A 19,407-nucleotide genomic window follows, 5' to 3' on the forward strand; every position below is an offset into this window, starting at 1 on the left:
TAAATGAATAAATAAATAAATAAATGCAGTCTCCCGGTGAGCAAGCCAACACTGCACTGCTCTGCTGTGGCGAGGAACCCAAACTCCAATGCTGAATAATGGAGAAAAAAAAACCTCGGGAGAAACCAGGCTCAGCCGGGAGGGCCAGATCTCCTCTGACGTGTCATGGCTGCACTCAGTGACCCCGACCAAAGCCACCGAGCAACGTCCACGAAGAACAGGGAGAGCCCACGAGCCGCGACCCAGGAAGCCCCACCCGCCGAAACCGTGCAGGTCCAACCCGGTCTCATTCCGCGATCAACAACAGACAACAGAGGAACAACCAGGGAAAAGTAGTAATGGCATAATTAACTTTATTCCTCTGTTGTCCGACATCGACCACAAAACAAGACCAACCAGACCAGACCACACAGTCCCAACAAATGAAACGCCCCGAACCACAACCAACAAGCCCCCCCACTCACGAAATTTCTCTCCTCTCGCTCAGTGAGCGTGTGCGCACTCAAAATGCGTGCCGTGCGTCCACGAATCCTTTGGTACTCTTGCTCTCGAAGGTCCTCCTGTGTGTTCCAGGCATTATAGGCTGTCAAAAGTAGTCAACCAATAGGGATAGGCTTCCACGGCGGGCCAATGAAAAGCGACCTCTTAACTACAGTAGGCCTAATTGTTAAAAATGCTTGATGAAAGAGTTGTTTTTTGTGTTCTTTTCTACAAAAGTGTCATGTTAATGTGTAATTCTTGTAAAATAGTATTTGTAAATTGCTTGAGTTTCATTCTTATAAAATCTTTGAATATATAAATCTTTTAATGAGTGGATTCTTGCGTGTGGGTAGGTGGGTGGATGGGGGGCACCATGAGGTCTTAATACGCCTCTGGATCCACCACGTTCTCAGGTAACAATTTTAATATATTTGATGCAACATTATTAATCAAATGTATATTAGAAATGAACGGTAAGGGAGCGTTTGGTATATTGCATAGAAGTTCAGTTTAGTGCCTTGAACTTCTGGAACACTGTGCACACTAAGTGTCTGTCTGCAAACGCATTAAATGCATAACCAAATAGGTTAGAATATTATATGATATTTCCAAATGCTCCAGTGCTATTATTGTTTTGATATGTACCGTTACTTGTAGTAAATATTATTTTAGAATAAAGCTAACTTAAGACACCAATCTAAATTGTTCGGTAATCAATTTAGTACTATTTTGACAATATTATGTTTAGTGTAGGACATGCATGAGGACCACAGAACTTGAGGGTGTTGGCCTGTTTTGTCTGAATAACATGGTAGTTAAACTGACGTTTATATGTAGCCTACAAAGCATCCTAATGCCCCGTTCATTTCTAATACACATTTGACTCTCTGTCTCTCTCTCTCTCTCTCTCTCTCTCTCTCTCTCTCTCTCTCTCTCTCTCTCTCTCTCTCTCTCTCTCTCTCTCTCTCTCTGCGCTAGTTGCTGCTTGATCGTATCACGAGTCATGTTCGGTAAAATTTATTCGGCCATTTCACACATTCGGCCGAACACCGAACTTGCATTTTTTGCTATATTCGGCTGAACATTTTCGGTGGCCGAACATTAGGTGCATCCCTATGAGAAATGGAAACCGATGAGAAGTCGTTGCTGGGTTCAGTGGGTGGAAATTTTAGTTTTAAAAAACTACCGGGTGGAAACCTGGATAAAAGCACAGTTGTGTGCAAATTGTAGAAGAAAGAATTTGCCTATCACCGGAGCACTTCCAGCCTCCGCTACCACCTCAATGCCAAACATGTTGCAGCTAGCACAAACAACGCTCCTAGTTCGAGCAGGCAGTGTCGCCAATCCACACTCGAACACTTTAATGTTAACACTCAGTGATGAAAATAAACACGATTTTGTTGTTTAAGCTCATTTATGTGTCTATTCATTGATTCAGTCATATACCAAAATCCATTTAAATTGAAAATGTTGCTTCTCGTGTCAAATATTGATATGCGATTAATTGAGATGAATTAATTACAAAGCCTCTAATTAATTAGATTAATTTTTTTAATCAAGTCCCACTACTAATAAAAATATGATATATTACACATTTTGATGTTCCTTTTTTACACACATGAGTGGAACTTCCTGTTGGTTAAAGCTGGCCTCAGTTTAGTGCTTGACAGATGTTGTTTTTTCCATAGCCAATACCAATAAATGCTGATACAGAAATTGAGAAAGCAATGTGGCTGATACAGAAACAGAAAACTGATTAAACTAAATGTTAACGGTTTTTCAATTCAATTCAATTGTATTTATATAGTGCTTTTCACAATGTGCATTGTTCCAAAGCAGCTTTACAGGAGAAAATAAGAAAAACTGAAAAACACAAAAAAGGTCAAACACAGCACAGTGCATGGTGTTTATAAAACAATCAAGATTATTCTAGTAAATAAGATCTAATAAATGCAGTCTCCCGGTGGTTTATTTAGCATATTATGCATTAAGTGAATGCTTGGCTGAAAAGATGTGTCTTTAATCTAGATTTAAATTTGGAGAGTGTGTCTGACCCTCGAATAGTATCGGGAAGGCTATTCCAGAGTTTAGGTGCTACGTATGAGAAAGCTCTACCCCCTTTGGTGGATTTAGTTATTCTAGGTGTTATCAAAAGTCTGGAGTTTTGAGATCTTAGAGAGCGTGATGGGTTGTAGTGTGGCAGTAGCTCTGTTATGTAGGTAGGGGCTAAACTGTTTAGGGCTTTATAAGTAATTTAAAGAACTTTAAAGTCAATACGATAATTAATGGGTAACCAGTGAAGGGTTGATAACATTGGGGTTATGTGATCGTATTTTCTGGACCTGGTTAGAACTCTGGCAGCTGCATTCTGAACTAACTGTAGTTTGTTTATTGATGCTGCAGGACAACCACTAAGTAGTGCATTACATTAGTCAAGTCTTGAGGTCACAAATGCATGAATAAGCTTTTCTGTCAGGGTCCTGTCCTTCCTATTCGGAGTTTTCGTGTCTTGTGGACAGGGTCGTGACAGTACCATGTCTTGTGTGTGTGTTTCGTCTTGTGTGGAGACACGTGGCGGTTTGTTTTAACATTTCGCCGCGTGTCCTCCTTTCTTTCGTTTAGCTCCGCCCCCTTGTTTCTCCGTTAGTCTCCCATCAGTGTTTGATCTCCCTCACCTGTCCCAATCATCTTCCCGCCAGTTCCCATTATGTTAAGTCTTGTCACCTGTCCTTCACCATCCCTGTCCTATTATCCTTCGTTAGTTTTCCCCTTTATAAGTCCTGTCTTTATTCCCAGTCCTTGTCGGTTCATTGTTGTATCTAGTCTCGCCCTGCGTTACCCTCCCTGGTGTTTTGGATTACCCTGTTCCTGTTTCCCGTGCCCTGTCATTGTGGACTTATTATTTGGTTTGTTCTCTTGTTTTGATTTATATCGTGTTTTCCCATCGTGGGTTTTTGTTTCCCTTTTTATTTACAATAAATCTTTGTTTAACCCTTTCACTGCCTGCACTTGGGTTCTGTCTCCACCTAACCGTGACACTTTTCTGCATCAGCCACACATAAAATATTTTGTAATTTGGCAACATTTCTAAGGTGGAAGAAGGCTGTTTTTGTGACATTTGAGATGTGATTTTTAAATGACAGGTTGCTGTCTAATATAACGCCTAGGTCTTTAACTGTATTTGTTGGAATAACAGTGCAGCCTTCAATTTGCAGGTTATAATTCGAAATATTCTGCTCACGTGTCTTTGGTCTGATAAGTAATGTTTCTGTTTTATTAGAATTTAATAGAAGGAAATTACAAGTCATCCAATGTTTTATATCGTCGATGCACTCTGCCAATTTGGATAGTTGGAAGGAATCATCTGGTCTAGATGAGATATATAGCTGAGTATCATCTGCATAACAGTGGAAGCTAATTCCATGTTTTCTAATAATGTTTCCAAGGGGCAGCATGTATATGGAGAATAGCAAGGGTCCTAAAACCGATCCCTGAGGCAATCCATAATTTACTTGCATTAGATTTGATGATTCCCCATTTAAATGGACAAATTGACGTCTGTCTGATAAGTAAGATCTGAACCGTTGTAGTGCCTGTCCCTGAATACCGGTATAATTGTGTAAGCGATCTAGAAGTATTTTATGGTCTACAGAATCGAACGCAGCACTAAGGTTAAGCAGGACTAGGAGTGAGATGTTACCTTTATCTGATGCTATAAGCAGGTCGTTTGTTATTTTAACGAGCGCAGTTTCAGTACTATGATGCGGTCTAAAGCCTGACTGGAATTTTTCGTGTATGTCATTATTTTGTAAGAAAGAGCACAACTGAGTGGACACTACTTTTTCTAGTATTTTAGACAGGTAAGGGAGATTTGAAATCGGTCTATAGTTTCCTAGTTCATTGGGGTCTAAATTTGGTTTCTTGATAAGAGGCTTAATGACGGCCAGCTTAAAGGGTGCTGGGACATGGCCTAGATTAATTGACGAGTTGATAATGTTATAAATGGGCTCAATTGCAATGGGTAATAAGGTGCAGTTTGTAACAATTTTGCAGTAAAATATCCAAAAACCACCAGGCCAGTGTTATATATTTTGTTCAGCCGAGTACTTACAATATCTCAAATGTTTCCAACTACTTGTAAATCGTGAGAAAATCGGCATTCTAAACAGTGACACAGGGCTGTGCAGTCGCCTGTCAATGGCGTCATATCCGTGTTCCCCTTTGTTACCGCCTTTACTGACGTAGAAACAGCATAACAACAGTGTCGTGGACAAATGTGGTAGTGTCTAGCGTCTAGCAAGCCACTAGCTTGTTTCGAGCAGTCACTTATTTATGGACCACAATTATACGCAACATTTATAAAACTTTACCTCATCCTCTAACATGTTTTCTCGTTCCCGTCTGATTGATGGCCATCAGCGGTGGAGTTGAAAACAACAGATCCCATCATTCCACGCTCCTTCACAGCGTCATCAAGCTACGACATTGTTGTTGTTTTGATCGTACGCCCTCTAGCGGCAGTTTTTACAAACTGTAGCTTTAATACTAATAAATAAATAACTGTTAAAGGGACAGTTCACCCAAAAATGTCATCATTTCGTCATCATTTACTCACCCTCAGGTTGTTCCAAACCTGTAAAAAATACTTTGCTGATCACAAAGTAAGATATTTGCAAGAATGTCAGTAACCAAACAGATCTCATCCCCCATTTACTGCCATAGTAGGGAAAATAAACACTATGAGAGTCAATGGGGGAAGGGATCTGTTTGGTTACTAACATTCTTCCAAATATCTTCCTTTTGTGTTTAGCAGAACAAATAGATTTATACAGGATTGGAACTACCTAAGTGCGAGCAAATGATGACAGAATTTAATTTTGGGACGAAGTATTCCTTGACAGTATTGTGCATTACATGCTTAGCTAGAGGCATGTAGCTTAGCATCTAAACAAACTCATGAAAAGAACACATCATACATTATTCATGGACTGTATGCATTTCTGAAGAAAAGTATATAGGAATACAGACATATTATTATTATTTACAATACAATTTTTGCGTCTGTATCTTATTTTGTGTCTTATTTGTATCTTATTTTGACTGTGTATCTAAGAACAAGGACGCTAATGCGTTATATACAGTTTCATCAGATGCACGCATGGCTCGAAGTTAACTTCAGGTGTGTGTTTGCTTATCGGTCAGGCTAGTGGGTAATAATTTAACAATTTGTTTTATATTTAATTTATGTTCATATTATTTTCCATTAATATTTTATTGAATATTAATTATATTGAATTAACAGTTATTGATTCTTTGAGGAGGTCTACCAGAAGTTAAGTTTGGTCCACATAACAGTTGTTGCTGCTGAAACCGTCTATATGGAAACCTCTAAAGATTTATCGGCAGATCGTAAAGATTGATCTTTAATTTAAAATTCCACATATTGACCACGGCGGTGTATCAGTATATCAGTACTGCTTACATTGCTAGTGGTGTTTGAAGAGGCCCACCCTGGTTTTAATCTGTCTTCATAAGGCGTTTAAGCACATGCTGTTCTTTTTACTGGGCTAATCCTGCTGTCTTTTTCTGTCTTCATGGGTTTTAAAACATGAGTCTGTGCATCCTTCTCTCTTTACTTGCATGCACACACACGCACACACACACGCACACACACACACACACACACACATTAACAGCTCGGTGCACTTGTTATCAGCAGAATACTCCATGGCACTCATCGCCAGGAGCAACGGCTGTCTGCGGGCAACAAAAACTTTAATGTTGTCTGGCCTGTTATAAAAATTTAGTTCGCCAGACTAGCAGAGCAGTTGTTGGCACATGCAGAAGCGTGTTTCTGCACGTGAACTTGAGAACATTTGACTGCGGTTTAAGGCATCAATCTCGTAACGTATTTACTTGTGATTTGTTAAGTCAGACATTATAGACACACAGAATTACGGCTTTGTGCGTTTAAGCCCGTGTGCAGCACATGGTCGATTTCTTCCCCTTGTATGAGTTTCCCTGTAAGCATTCATTATGGGTCGTCTCAAAAGTGTGTCTGGTTTCCTTCCTCTGTTATTTTCGCTGATTATATTTGCCCTTGCCAAATATCTGCTGACAAACATGTCTTCTTTCATTTCCTGTCAACATCTTTTGCAATGTCACGTTTTTCCATTGAAAAGTGCTGAAAGGCATAACGTTTGCGCAGTGCCAAGCTCTAACCTCCCAATCTCTTACAGGATGCTTTCGAAACGGCAGCGAGAGCTGAGGGCGGCCTCTCGTTGGATGGAGGTGGTGCCACTCACCCCAAAGAGTTGGAGGACGAGGTCGGGAGAAGTAAATACCACCACAGCGTCTGCGTACTCAAGCCTATCCGCTCCACAAGCAAGTACGTATTATAGTCAATGATCGACTTGGCCTTCATATCAGCGAGCAGAGCTGTAAGAAATCGCCCTGGCAACGCCGTGGCCATTTCCAGATGCGATTGAAGCAAACTCTCAAATGTCCAAGGCCCAGTAAACCTTGAGAAGTCGTGCCAATAGAAGTTCCAGTTATGTAAACACACTGCATAAATAATAGCTTTTATGTACTCCCTGTTCTTCTCAAGCATATTCTGAAACAAACCAAGGCCTGTTTCCTGTTATAGGGTGTGGTGCAGTGGTAAAACATCTGGGCGGGTATTCAAAATATTTAGACTATAGGTATGAGGGGCCGTGTAGGCCTTAATTATTGAAACGACTCTTACAAACACTAGTGAAATAAAACCATCGATTGAACTTAGTGAAATTCATTCATACATATTATTGAAACGACTCTTACAAACACTAGTGAAATAAAACCATCGATCGAACTTAGTGAAATTCATTCATACATATTACTGAAACGACTCTTACAAACACTAGTGAAATAAAACCATCGATCGAACTTAGTGAAATTCATTCATACGTATTACTGAAACGACTCTTACAAACACTAGTGAAATAAAACCATCGATCGAACTTAGTGAAATTCATTCATACGTATTACTGAAACGACTCTTACAAACACTAGTGAAATAAAACCATCGATCGAACTTAGTGAAATTCATTCATACGTATTACTGAAAGACTCTTACAAACACTAGTGAAATAAAACCATCGATCGAACTTAGTGAAATTCATTCATACGTATTACTGAAACGACTCTTACAAACACTAGGGAAATAAAACCATCGATCGAACTAGTGAAATTCATTCATACGTATTACTGAAAGACTCTTACAACACTAGTGAAATAAAACCATCGATCCAACTTAGTGAAATTCATTCATACGTATTATGAAAAGACTCTTACAACACTAGTGAAATAAAACCATCGATCGAACTTAGTGAAATCATTCATACGTATTACTGAAAGACTCTTACAACACTAGTGATAAAAACCATCGATAAACTTAGTGAAATTCATTCATAAGTATTACTGAAACGACTCTTACAAACACTAGTGAAATAAAACCATCGATTGACTTAGTAAATTCATTCATACGTATTACTGAAACGACTCTTACAAACACTAGTGAAATAAAACCATCGATCGAACTTAGTGAAATTCATTCATACGTATTACTGAAACGACTCTTACAAACACTAGTGAATGAATACGTATGAATGAATTTCACTAAGTTCGATCGATGGTTTTATTTCACTAGTGTTTGTAAGAGTCGTTTCAATAATACGTATGAATGAATTTCACTAAGTTCGATCGATGGTTTTATTTCACTAGTGTTTGTAAGAGTCATTTCAGTAATACGTATGAATGAATTTCACTAAGTTCGATCGATGGTTTTATTTCACTAGTGTTTGTAAGAGTCATTTCAATAAATAAGGCCTACACGGCCCCTCATATATAGGGGACGATCCATTAGACAAGGTTGCATTAAAGGGACAGTTCACCCAAAAATGAAAATTCTGTCATCATTTACTCACCCTCATTTAATTTCATACCTGTATAAATGACTTTGTTCTGATGAACACAGAGAAAGATATTTGGAAGAATGTTAGTCATTTTCAGTTCGGGGACATCATTGACTCAACGGTAGTCAAAGGTGCCCCAGAACTGTTTGTTTTCCTAAATTCTTCATATCATCTCATTTTGTGTTGAACAGAACAAAAAAATACAATCTTTTTATTCCTACTATGGTCGTGGATGATGTCCCAGAACTGAAAATTGCTAACATTCTTCCAAATATCATTCTGTGTTCATCGGAACAACCTGAGGGTGAATAAATGATGACAGAATTTTCATTTTTGGGTGAACTATCCCTTTAAGCAGACGGTCAACATAATAATTTGCTTAAAGGAATAGTTTACACAAAAATGAAAAGTCACTCACTCTCATGTAAACCTGTATGACTTTCTTTCTTCTACAGAACACAAAAGAAGATAGTTTTAAGAATGTTTCCAAACAACATTGGCCTCCATTGACTTCCATTGTATTGCTACGTAACCCCCGAGACATTTCTCAAAATATCTTCTCTTGTGTTCCACAGAAGAAAGAGGCATATACAGGTTTTGAACATCATGAACAGACGAATAAATGATGACAGAAATTTTATTTTTGGTTAAACTGCCCCTTTAAAATGCTAAAGATTCAACAAATAACAAAGAGATTGTGTACTAAATTGGTGAATTTGACATTTTTATGTAAGCCATTTGTGTCTGCAAATCTGTAATTATCATAATTTTTTACCACATTGATTATTTCCGGAAAAATACAACCTCCTGCCTGGGGGTGTGCGGGGGAGGAACTAAATCACGAGCACACAATACATCATCGCAATACATTATCCCTGCATAACTATTGATTCACTATAAGTTCATGATGTTTACATTATGCACGGCGCTGATTGCCAACGGATCAAAACTCGGAAATTATTTCGGCACCTTCACGTTTCAAATCCCAAGTGTGGAAACACTTTGGATTTTACACTTTACCGGGAAAAGCAGCGCTAGACATGACTAAATCGGTATGCAAACTCTGCCATACACTGAGTTTCATGGTTCAAGGTACTCTAAAATATACACTGTGTATGTGTATGCTCCTGAAATAAAAGTTCAGAAAGATGTGATGCATTGTTTTTGTTAATATGACTCATAATATACAGCAGGGCTATTCAATTAGTTTGTCATGAGGGCCAGTTCATGAAAAGCATCCCAAATGAGGGGCCGGAGAGATATGGCTTGCAATATGAGGGATGACACAACAATAAGAAGAAATCCGTTTGATTTTTTCCCAAATTCCGTTTTTTCTGTTTTAATTTTTCTGCATTTTCCGTCCTTCACTATACAATAGTAATATATTTGCCCACATGAAAAAACTACTTCAGTATACTACAGTATTCACTTATAAACTATATTAAAAGCCTGCAGTAGATACAGTACGTTGAACCATACAGGGGAAAATAAAAATAATAGAATCTAATACATTTGAAAGATTCTGTGCCATTTCGCGTTATACAGCAAAATCTGTTTAATGCCTGAAATCCGTGATTCAATCTTAGGGCCGTGTATGTTGTATTTTTACATTTTTGCCCCATAAGACACAAAAAGTTTTTTCCTACATTTAAACATGCTGATGTTGTATGTTAAACTGGACAACAACAACATCGGTGCATTGTAAGATGCTCAAGCAGGCTTTTCTACATTCAAACATGTTCATGTGTTGTATTTTGAAACTGCATAACAAAAAAGGAAACTTCAGTGAGTGAAACAACATTAACCTACACAGGCGCTATTCTCCGACGCGCTGTTCTCCGCCCTTGCCTCTGTACTTTTAAAATGGTGGTCCTATTCGTGCTGGCAAAATGTCAGAAATGAAACTAATAAAAGTTATCATCCGTCATCGTCCTGTTCACCGCGTCTCACAGGACAGACGGCTTGCGAGTCGCGCTACTCGCCTAACGTCACGTGACTCCTGCTTGGTGTTGCTGCAGCTCGTGCTGAATGGAACAGGCGCGCGTCACTTCAGTATTGTAGGGTCCGTTCCCGACTGAACTAAATTTATTCTACAGATTCTTTTTCACACTATGCTACTTGAAGGCCGGAACAAATTACATGGAGGGCTGGGTTCGGCCCACCAATTGAATAGCCCGGATATACAGTCTCTTCAATGGTATGATCAAGTATTTTCCTAGTCTTTAATAAGCAAACAAAAATCACAATAAATTGTAATATCGACTCGCAATAGTTATATAATCGCAATACTCAATAATCGCAATATATATTGAATCGGCACACAAGTATCGGGATAGTATTGAATCGGCAAAGTAGTGTATCGTTACACCCCTAATCGATAACAGTATTGATAAGTACCGGTATCGATAAGCAGTATCGATATCGGTATTGATATCGATAAAATCTTAACGATACCCATCCCTATGTATAGGTACTCAAGATTAATATGAGATTGGCAGAAACTGCGTGTGTTACCTGATCTTTAAGAATAAATCATTTTTCTACTTTGTATTTATATTCCGAAAATCACTTTAAAATAAACCCCAAAAACAATGATGTTACTTCTCCAAAAAGGATGTTAAAAAGAGCAGACTATTGTATTTAAAGTAGAAAATGTAAGGGTTAAACAAAAGTGAGGGCCAGTAATAAACTTAGCATTTTCTCAGAGTGGCCCTAATAGAATAAAGCCCAAATGATAGTTGCATTTAATAATCTCTTGTGTCTCTTTGTCTTGTTTTCACACTGTCATCACAGGCATCAGCATCCAGTGGACAACGCTGGCCTATTCTCTTTTATGACATTTAATTGGTTGACCTCACTGGCTGTGCTCGCCCATAAGAAGGGTCAGCTGTTTTTGGAAGATGTATGGCCCGTGTCGCAGTTTGAGAGCTGTGAGACCAATCGTCGCCGGTCAGTACCCATACATTGACATTAAACTTGAATTGGTAAATATAGGCTTGTTGCAATTGTTTAATCTTTAAATATTTCATAAATAATCAAATAAATGTGACCCTGGATCACAAAACCAGTCTTAAGTAGCACGGGAACATTTTTAGTAAAAGACAAAAATACATTGTGTGGGTCAAAATGATCGATTTTTCTTTTATGCCAAAAATCATTAGGATATTAAGTAGAGATCATGTTCCATGAAGATATTTTGTAAATTTCCAACCTTAAATATATAAAAACTTTATTTTTGTGAGTGGATGGTCTGTCACAGTGCCCCTGATTAACAACTTCAAAGGCAATTTTCTCAGTATTTAGATTTTTTTGCGCTCTCAGATTCCTGAGATTTAAACGGTTGTATCTCAGCCAGATATTGTCCTATTCTAACATCTCATATATCTATAGAACGTTTATTTATTCAGCTTTCAGATTATGTAAAAATCTCAATTTCGAAAAATTGACCCATAAGACTGGTTTTGTTGTCCAGGGTCACAAATGTGTATTTTAAACAAGTGTAATTATTTTGTATTTGGAGATGACAAAATAAAGAATATCTGCTATGAAACTATATTTTATATATTTTAAAGTTTGAAGCACTGTAAGCAATAACAACAAAATGAACAATTAATCGCATTGGAGATGTTCATAAATCATTGTGTGCTCAGGCTGGTGGGACTTTGGGATGAAGAAGTCCGGTCACGAGGAGACGGGGCGTCTCTTCATCATGTGGTGTGGCTCTTCTGCCGCACACGTCTGCTGCTGTCCATCCTCTGCCTTATGGTCACTCAACTCGCAGGCTTCAGTGGACCAGTAAGTAACACCATCTCAGCTCTGTCCCGCCATTCAACACTCGTCTTTTCTTCTCTCTCTCTCTCTCTCTCTCTCTCTCTCTCTCTCTCTCTCTCTCTCTCTCCTCTCTCTCTCTCTCTCTCTCTCTCTCTCTCTCTCTCTCTCTCTCTCTCTCTCTCTCTATATATATATATCTCTGTCTGTCTGTGTATTATTAGCTTCATAGGCCCAACTATCAAATCTCAGCCCCTCAGGTGAGTGTTCAGACGGGCTCTAAAAGGTGTTAAACATTGATACTGTGTACTTAATCTCTGTGTTGTTCAAATGGGGCTCCTAAAACCATCAATTCATATAACTCTTATTGCTATTTATAAAGTGCCTTAATTATAACCATTGCCAATGCCAAATGAGTATTACAACATGCTTTGTGCCAAATAGTTAAACATGCTGTCCATAAAATAGGGAGAACTTTGCGCCATAAATGTCTAATAAACTAAAAATGTTATGGTTTGATGTTACTGGTCAGACTTTTTTATCAGAAGTCTTTCAGTTCAGTCCAAATTTTATTGATCTTAAATGCTCTGTAATTTTAAGAATCTTAGTCATCGTTTTCCAGGACCTCTGACGCAAAACCAAAAAAAACATTTAAGGGAAAAACTGGTGCACCATGACTGTGCAGTTTCTGTTTTTCTGTTGCCTTCTAGGTACCAGGTGATAAATGTTGTGAATCGAGATTGAATTCAAAAGTATAGACTATACTATTTCCCCACAGTTCTCTAGAAATCTGGAATCTTGTCTTACGATTTTGGGTACAACCTAGATTTAGGGGTTTAGAGGGATGTCATGGTAGATCAGGAGGATAGGCTAACATTTTCTTCAAGGAGAGCTTCTGTCACTGTCCCACCATGGGCAACACAGCAAGGCTCTGTCTCCTTCAACCTTTGGAGAAAATCGGGCTTATCAAAACACTGTGAGCTGACTTCTTCTGTATGTAGCGATTCCCTGTAGAACGTCTCCTTGAAGAGATACCTGTCCTTGCTCTGATGACTGAGGTCAGGGGTTTTTCGGTAAGGCGGGCGGGGGTGTTGAGGGTCAGAGGTCGCTGGGTCCCCATGTGTGTGACATGTGACAGAGGCTATTCTTTAGAATCCACAGGGTGTCCGTTTAACCCGCGGGGAGAGCAAATGGCAGGCAGAGCCGCTGAGGAATCCCGGGAGGTAAGGCATGTTTCTTATGCAGGGCTGGATCAAGAGTGTATGCTGTTTGCTGCCCCTCTCTTTATCTCTCCCTCTCTCTCTTTCTTTCTGTTTTCCCTCTCTAATTTGATCTCTGTAGTCTTGCTATGTGTTCTGAAATGATACGAAAATGTCTCAAGGGTCGGGTTATTGGTTGGTAAAGGATTGTCAAACCGCCCATTTTGTCAATGTATGTATGGCGATGAATGCGGGCAACATGTTGTGCCAATGGACAATCGATCAGACTACTGCAGATATCCTTCCGGTTCCAAACCAGCTCCTGTGCTCAAAGGAAAAACGGACTTGTGGGGTTTTTGGGGCTTTGTATTTTGGACTGAAAGCGCAATTTTCAGACCCACGATTCTTGCTCTCAGTGTGGTGTTGGATTTTTGACCCATTTCATGGACACCTATTCGGGCAACGTAGCGCGCCTAATGCAATGTTGCATAAATGAGTCTGGTAACATGTACGCCGCTGCCCCAGTAACCTCAATTAAATGTAAACGGGACAGCTTTTAAGTGCCGACAACTGACACACGGACTCTGAAAAAGAACAAGATGTGATTTATTTTCCCATGAAACGATGTGCTTTTTGTTTTTCATGCTCACGAATATTGACTCGCCTGATTCATGTTTTGTCTTGCTTGTTTTGTGTATTTTATAATTGCTGAATGTTTTTTTCGAGGTGAACGTTTCAAGGTGTCTTTAATAAAAATAGTAGCTGTGTTCAACCACATGGGGTTTCCCGTGTTGCCAGTTTATGTGTGCATATCCTTGACTGCGTATGTGCATGAGAACGGTGTGCGTGTGGGTGCGACTGTGTGCGAGTGTGTGTTTACCTGCTTGTATGAGTTTCTTATAATGTGTCTTGTTTTTTTTTTTTGCTTCAGCACACTCTGCTACTAATGATTGATTTAATTGATATTAATTTTCAGGTGTTAAAACAAAAGTACGTCTCCATGCTGTACCCCAACCTGGTGTGACTGTAGGTAAAATGTCTTTGAATCCCCGACCAAGGGGCATTATGATTCACACTGCTAGCAAACGTAAAATGTCTCATATGTCCCAGACCGATCCGAACTGTTTGATGTCTCTCTTGTTCTTTTCCAAAGGCTAGAGAAAAGGGCCGCTTAAGGTAAAGCTATTAGAACACAGGCTGACATTCAGTAGACGTTGCCGCTCGCTCACTGTGTCCAATGACTAGAAATTACGACACATAGAATCTGATGAAGGATGTAATAATGTCAGGAAGGTCACAGTAGCTCTTAAATTGTTGATGTATTGCCGTGATGGTGCTGGTGCGCCGATATGTGTGTATCCTCAGTCACGTCTGCTGTGTCCTGTTGCCCCCTTGCTCGTCCTCCCTCTCCCCAGGCTTTTGTGGTGAAGCGGTTACTGGAGTATACTCAGATGAGCGAACCCAACCTGCCCTACGGCCTGCTGCTGGTTCTGGGCCTCTTGACCACCGAGCTGATTCGCTCCTGGTCCCTCGCCCTCACCTGGGCGCTCAACTACCGCACCGGCACGCGCATGCGCGGAGCCATCCTCACCATGGCCTTCCACAAGATACTGCGTCTGCGCAGCCTGCGGGACAAGAGCATGGGAGAGGTACGAGGTTGAGGGGTGGGCGGGGCTTACCCAAACTGTGTTCACGTTAACTGTAATGTAGGACAGTTAGGAGCAGAGTATTGAGTGGTGAAGAGATGGAAGAGTGAAGGAAAATATCTAAAGAAGGTGATGTCCGCATATTGGACCTGATTATGGTAGTATATGTATATTTCACACTTGTGTATGCAGAAGGATTTGTTCATGTTGTCCTCTCGGCTCTCTTTAGCTGATCAATATGTGTTCGAGCGACGGGCAGCGCATGTTTGAGGCTGCCTCTGTGGGTAGTCTGCTGGCCGGTGGCCCCCTGGTGGCTGTGCTGGGAATGGGATATAACTTATACGTGTTGGGGCCGACTTCTCTCTTGGGCTCGGCTGTGTTCATCCTCTTCTATCCCACCATGGTGAGTTTTCTGTTTCAAGTGCTACGGTTAGTTTTGATTCGCTTGTGGAAATCTCTATTAACTGTTGTTAATGTGGCGGCAGATGTTCAGCTCCAGACTGACGGCGTACTTCAGGAGGAAGGGAGTGGCTGTGACCGACCAGCGGGTTCAAAAGATGAATGAGATTTTGAACTACATCAAGTTTATTAAGATGTATGCTTGGGTTAAGGCCTTCTCGCAAGCAGTACGACGTAAGTTCTTAGTGGATTTTATATAAGCTAATGGAAAAAAATGTAAGCTCTAATGCAGGGGTCTCAACCTTTTTTCTATTTAACAGTACTCAAAGGCCCTCTCTCACTGACAAAGTTATATTAGAGCTTGACCTCACCTGGAAATACATTTATTCATTACAAAAATGGCCAAATAATAAGAAATATCTTGGTTTTTAGGTTTTTTAATGCTCATTTCGTCTCATTTTAAAATATTAGTCATCTTGAGCCCCCCTTGGCCCTCCCCCTGTTGAGAACCACTGCCCTAATGTAATCTATTTTTATGTCCGTTTTTGAAATGGTTTATTTAAAAAACAAAATACAAGGTCTCATGTACCTCTTTGTTGAAATATTTATTAGTGTTTACTCTTGTTTGATGTGTTATTTTAGTTATTTATTTTAAAAATATTTATTTACTTTAGTTATTGTTTTTCTGTTCACCCTTTTAGTTGTGTCTCATGTTGTTAATTGATCCTTGTCTTGTATTGAACCATGAGCAATTAAAAAACAATAACACAACATTACATTCTACAGCTTTCGCATGTTTATCGCATGAAATCATTTCTTAGTATTTTGTCTTGTGTTTCTTAGTTCTTAAACCACGATGCATTTACTTGACAAGCAAAATGACCTAGGATATTAAGTCTTGTTTTTATAAGAAAAGTAACCAAATTACCTTTACGCCTAAAACTGGAAAAAATGTCTGAAAGAAAAATAAACTTGAATTCTTAATAAAGAAATAAAACTTTATTCAAGTTTATTTTTCATACCCCATTATATTATACATTTTCTTGTTTTAAGCATGATTGTACTTAATTTTGATCCTTTTTAAAGATTTAAATCGTAAATCATTTGGAGGAGTTTATTTGCAAATACAGATTAACGTCAAAAAAAATCTAAAATCATGTTTTTATTGTGTTTGTTCGCTGTATTATATTTTGTGTTATTATTTCTTAATCAAAATAACCCAACTGCAGTTTGATTGTTATTTACTGGAATGCACAATAAAAAACATGTTTTTTGAAAATGTTTAAAAACAGATAACAAAGTTATCAAATAAACTCTTCTTTTAGATATTTCTACTGGAAAACAAGAATGTTTGTGCATGTATTTTTATTGATCACTCTTTTCAATCAAACAGGAATAAGAAGTGAGGAGCAGCAGATCCTGGAGCGTACGGGATATTTCCAGAGCATAACGGTTGGCGTGGCACCCATCGTTGTGGTGATCGCAAGCGTGGCGACGTTCTCCACCCACATGTTGCTAGGTTATGACCTCACTGCTGCACAGGTACACTGCTTAGTATTGTAATATATTGTAGAGTCGTCATTACCACGGTAAAATGTATTCAGGCATTTTTATGCTTTTTCAGGCATTCACAGTCGTGACTGTTTTCAATGCCATGACGTTTGCTCTGAAGGTCACACCATTCTCAGTCAAATCTCTGTCTGAGGCATCGGTTGCCATAGACAGGTTTAAGGTGAGCTCTCTCTTGCATTCTTCTTTCTCTCATCTGTCATAATCCGGTGGTGTGTATATGTCAGCTTTTTAAAATAGGCACTTACTTCATGTCCTTCCCACAAGATGAATTGATCTATTTTCTCACTTTTTCATGGTTCTTCAGCGTTTGCTCCTGATGGCCGAGGTGAAAATGATACGCGAGCTGCCACGGAATCCTTCCATTGCCATAGAGATGACCGGTGCCAGTCTGGCATGGGAGACGGGGAGTCACAGTGCCCAGCCTACGCCCCGTGGTACACCCTACGTAGGCCTGGGAATGAAAGGAGGTCGCAAGAAACGCAGCCAACAGGACGATTCGAGACATCATAAGAGGTTGGAGGAAGAACAGAATGGCCATTTGTTGAATGATGTGTCTGGAGACGTGACCGCCAGCCCTGATGATCACACCCTACAAGTGCCAACCATCAGCCAACGACTGCAGAGAACTCTTCACTGCATCGATCTCACTATACAAAAGGTTCTTGCTTTACTTTATTGGTTTTCACAGTTCTTTGTAAAATGCACATTGCTTTATACAAAACAGAAAAAGAAATAATAGGATAAGGAAAAGATCGCTTATAATCTTTTTGGTGTTTTAATCCACAGGGGAAGCTGGTTGGAGTCTGTGGCAGTGTGGGAAGTGGCAAAACATCTCTCATTTCTGCCATTCTTGGCCAGGTGAGTGTTTATTGTTCTCTGAATGATGTCATTTATAGTGATGTGGTCTTATCTGATCTACACTGAACAAAATTATAAATGCAATAACGCAATTTGTTTTTGCCCCCATTTTCCATGAGCTGAACTCAAAGATCTAAGACTTTTTCTACGTACACAAAAGGTCTATTTCTCTCAAATATTGTTCACAAATCTGTCTAAATCTGTGTTAGTGAGCCCTTCTCCTTTGTCTAGATAATCCATCCACCTCACAGGTGTGGCATATCAAGATGCTGATTAGACAGCATGATTATTGCACAGGTGTGCCTTAGGCTGGCCACAATAAAAGGCCACTCTAAAATGTGCAGTTTTACTGAAAACCAGGCAGTATCTGGTGTGACCACCATTTGCCTCACGCAGTGCAACACATCTCCTTCGCATAGAGTTGATCAGGTTGTTGATTGTGGCCTGTGGAATGTTGGTCCACTCCTCTTCTATGGCTGGGTTAGGGTTATGGCTCACCCACACGACGCCATAAACGCTGTCTGCCATCTGCCCTGTACAGTGAAAACCGCGATTCATCCGTGAAGAGAACACCTCTCCAAAGTGCCAGACACCATCGAATGTGAACATTTGCCCACTCAAGTCGGTTACGATGATGAACTGCAGTCAGGTCGAGACCCCGATGAGGACGACGAGCATGCAGATGAGCTTCCCTGAGACGGTTTCTGACAGTTTGTGCAGAAATTCTGTGGTTATGCAAACCGATTGTTGCAGCAGTTGTCCGGGTGGCTGGTCTCAGATGATCTTGGAGGTGAAGATGCTGGATGTGAACGTCCTGGGCTGGTGTGGTTACACGTGGTCTGCGGTTGTGAGGCCGGTTGGATGTGCTGCCAAATTCTCTGAAACGCCTTTGGAGATGGCTTATGGTAGAGAAATGAACATTCAATTCACGGGCAACAGCTCTGGTGGACATTCCTGCAGTCAGCATGCCAATTGCATGCTCCCTCAAAACTTGCGACATCTGTGGCATTGTGCTGTGTGATAAAACTGCACATTTTAGAGTGGCCTTTTATTGTGGCCAGCCTAAGGCACACCTGTGCAACAATCATGCTGTCTAATCAGCCTGTGAGTCGGATGGATTATCTCGGCAAAGGAGAAGTGCTCACTAACACAGATTTAGACAGATTTGTGAACAATATTTGAGAGAAATAGGCCTTTTCTGTACATAGAAAAAGTCTTAGATCTTTGAGTTCAGCTCATGAAAAATGTGGGGAAAAACAAAAGTGTTGCGTATATAATTTTGTTCAGTATATAATGGATCCATTAGATATATTTAGAAATCCTTTTTTCCACACATATCCCAGATGACCCTTTTAGAGGGGACCGTCGCAGTTGATGGAGATTTTGCATACGTGGCACAACAGGCCTGGATTCTTAACGCCACCTTTCGTGACAACATCCAGTTCGGCAAGGAAATGGAAGAAGAGAGGTACGGACCAAACAAGGGGGAAATGTCACCCTAAAACGTGTCTGTTCATTTCGGTTGAGTGAAAT

At 39.9% G+C, this 19,407-nt stretch overlaps 1 protein-coding gene across 1 annotated transcript in view; it reads left to right on the forward strand.

The window, feature by feature from the left end:
• The window catches only part of abcc5 (ATP-binding cassette, sub-family C (CFTR/MRP), member 5), a 38,002-nt gene that overhangs the window by 7,456 nt on the left and 11,139 nt on the right, over positions 1–19,407 (forward strand). Inside the window, exons 3-13 of the mRNA XM_057347404.1 lie at positions 6,720–6,868; positions 11,226–11,381; positions 12,083–12,227; positions 14,815–15,048; positions 15,275–15,448; positions 15,531–15,678; positions 16,838–16,986; positions 17,069–17,176; positions 17,321–17,674; positions 17,803–17,874; positions 19,218–19,342. Coding sequence (XP_057203387.1) covers positions 6,720–6,868; positions 11,226–11,381; positions 12,083–12,227; positions 14,815–15,048; positions 15,275–15,448; positions 15,531–15,678; positions 16,838–16,986; positions 17,069–17,176; positions 17,321–17,674; positions 17,803–17,874; positions 19,218–19,342 — 1,814 coding nt within the window. The remainder of the gene's footprint in view (positions 1–6,719; positions 6,869–11,225; positions 11,382–12,082; positions 12,228–14,814; positions 15,049–15,274; positions 15,449–15,530; positions 15,679–16,837; positions 16,987–17,068; positions 17,177–17,320; positions 17,675–17,802; positions 17,875–19,217; positions 19,343–19,407) is intronic.

The sequence above is a fragment of the Triplophysa rosa genome, linkage group LG12, assembly GCF_024868665.1.
Source record: "Triplophysa rosa linkage group LG12, Trosa_1v2, whole genome shotgun sequence".
Classification (NCBI taxonomy): domain Eukaryota; kingdom Metazoa; phylum Chordata; class Actinopteri; order Cypriniformes; family Nemacheilidae; genus Triplophysa; species Triplophysa rosa.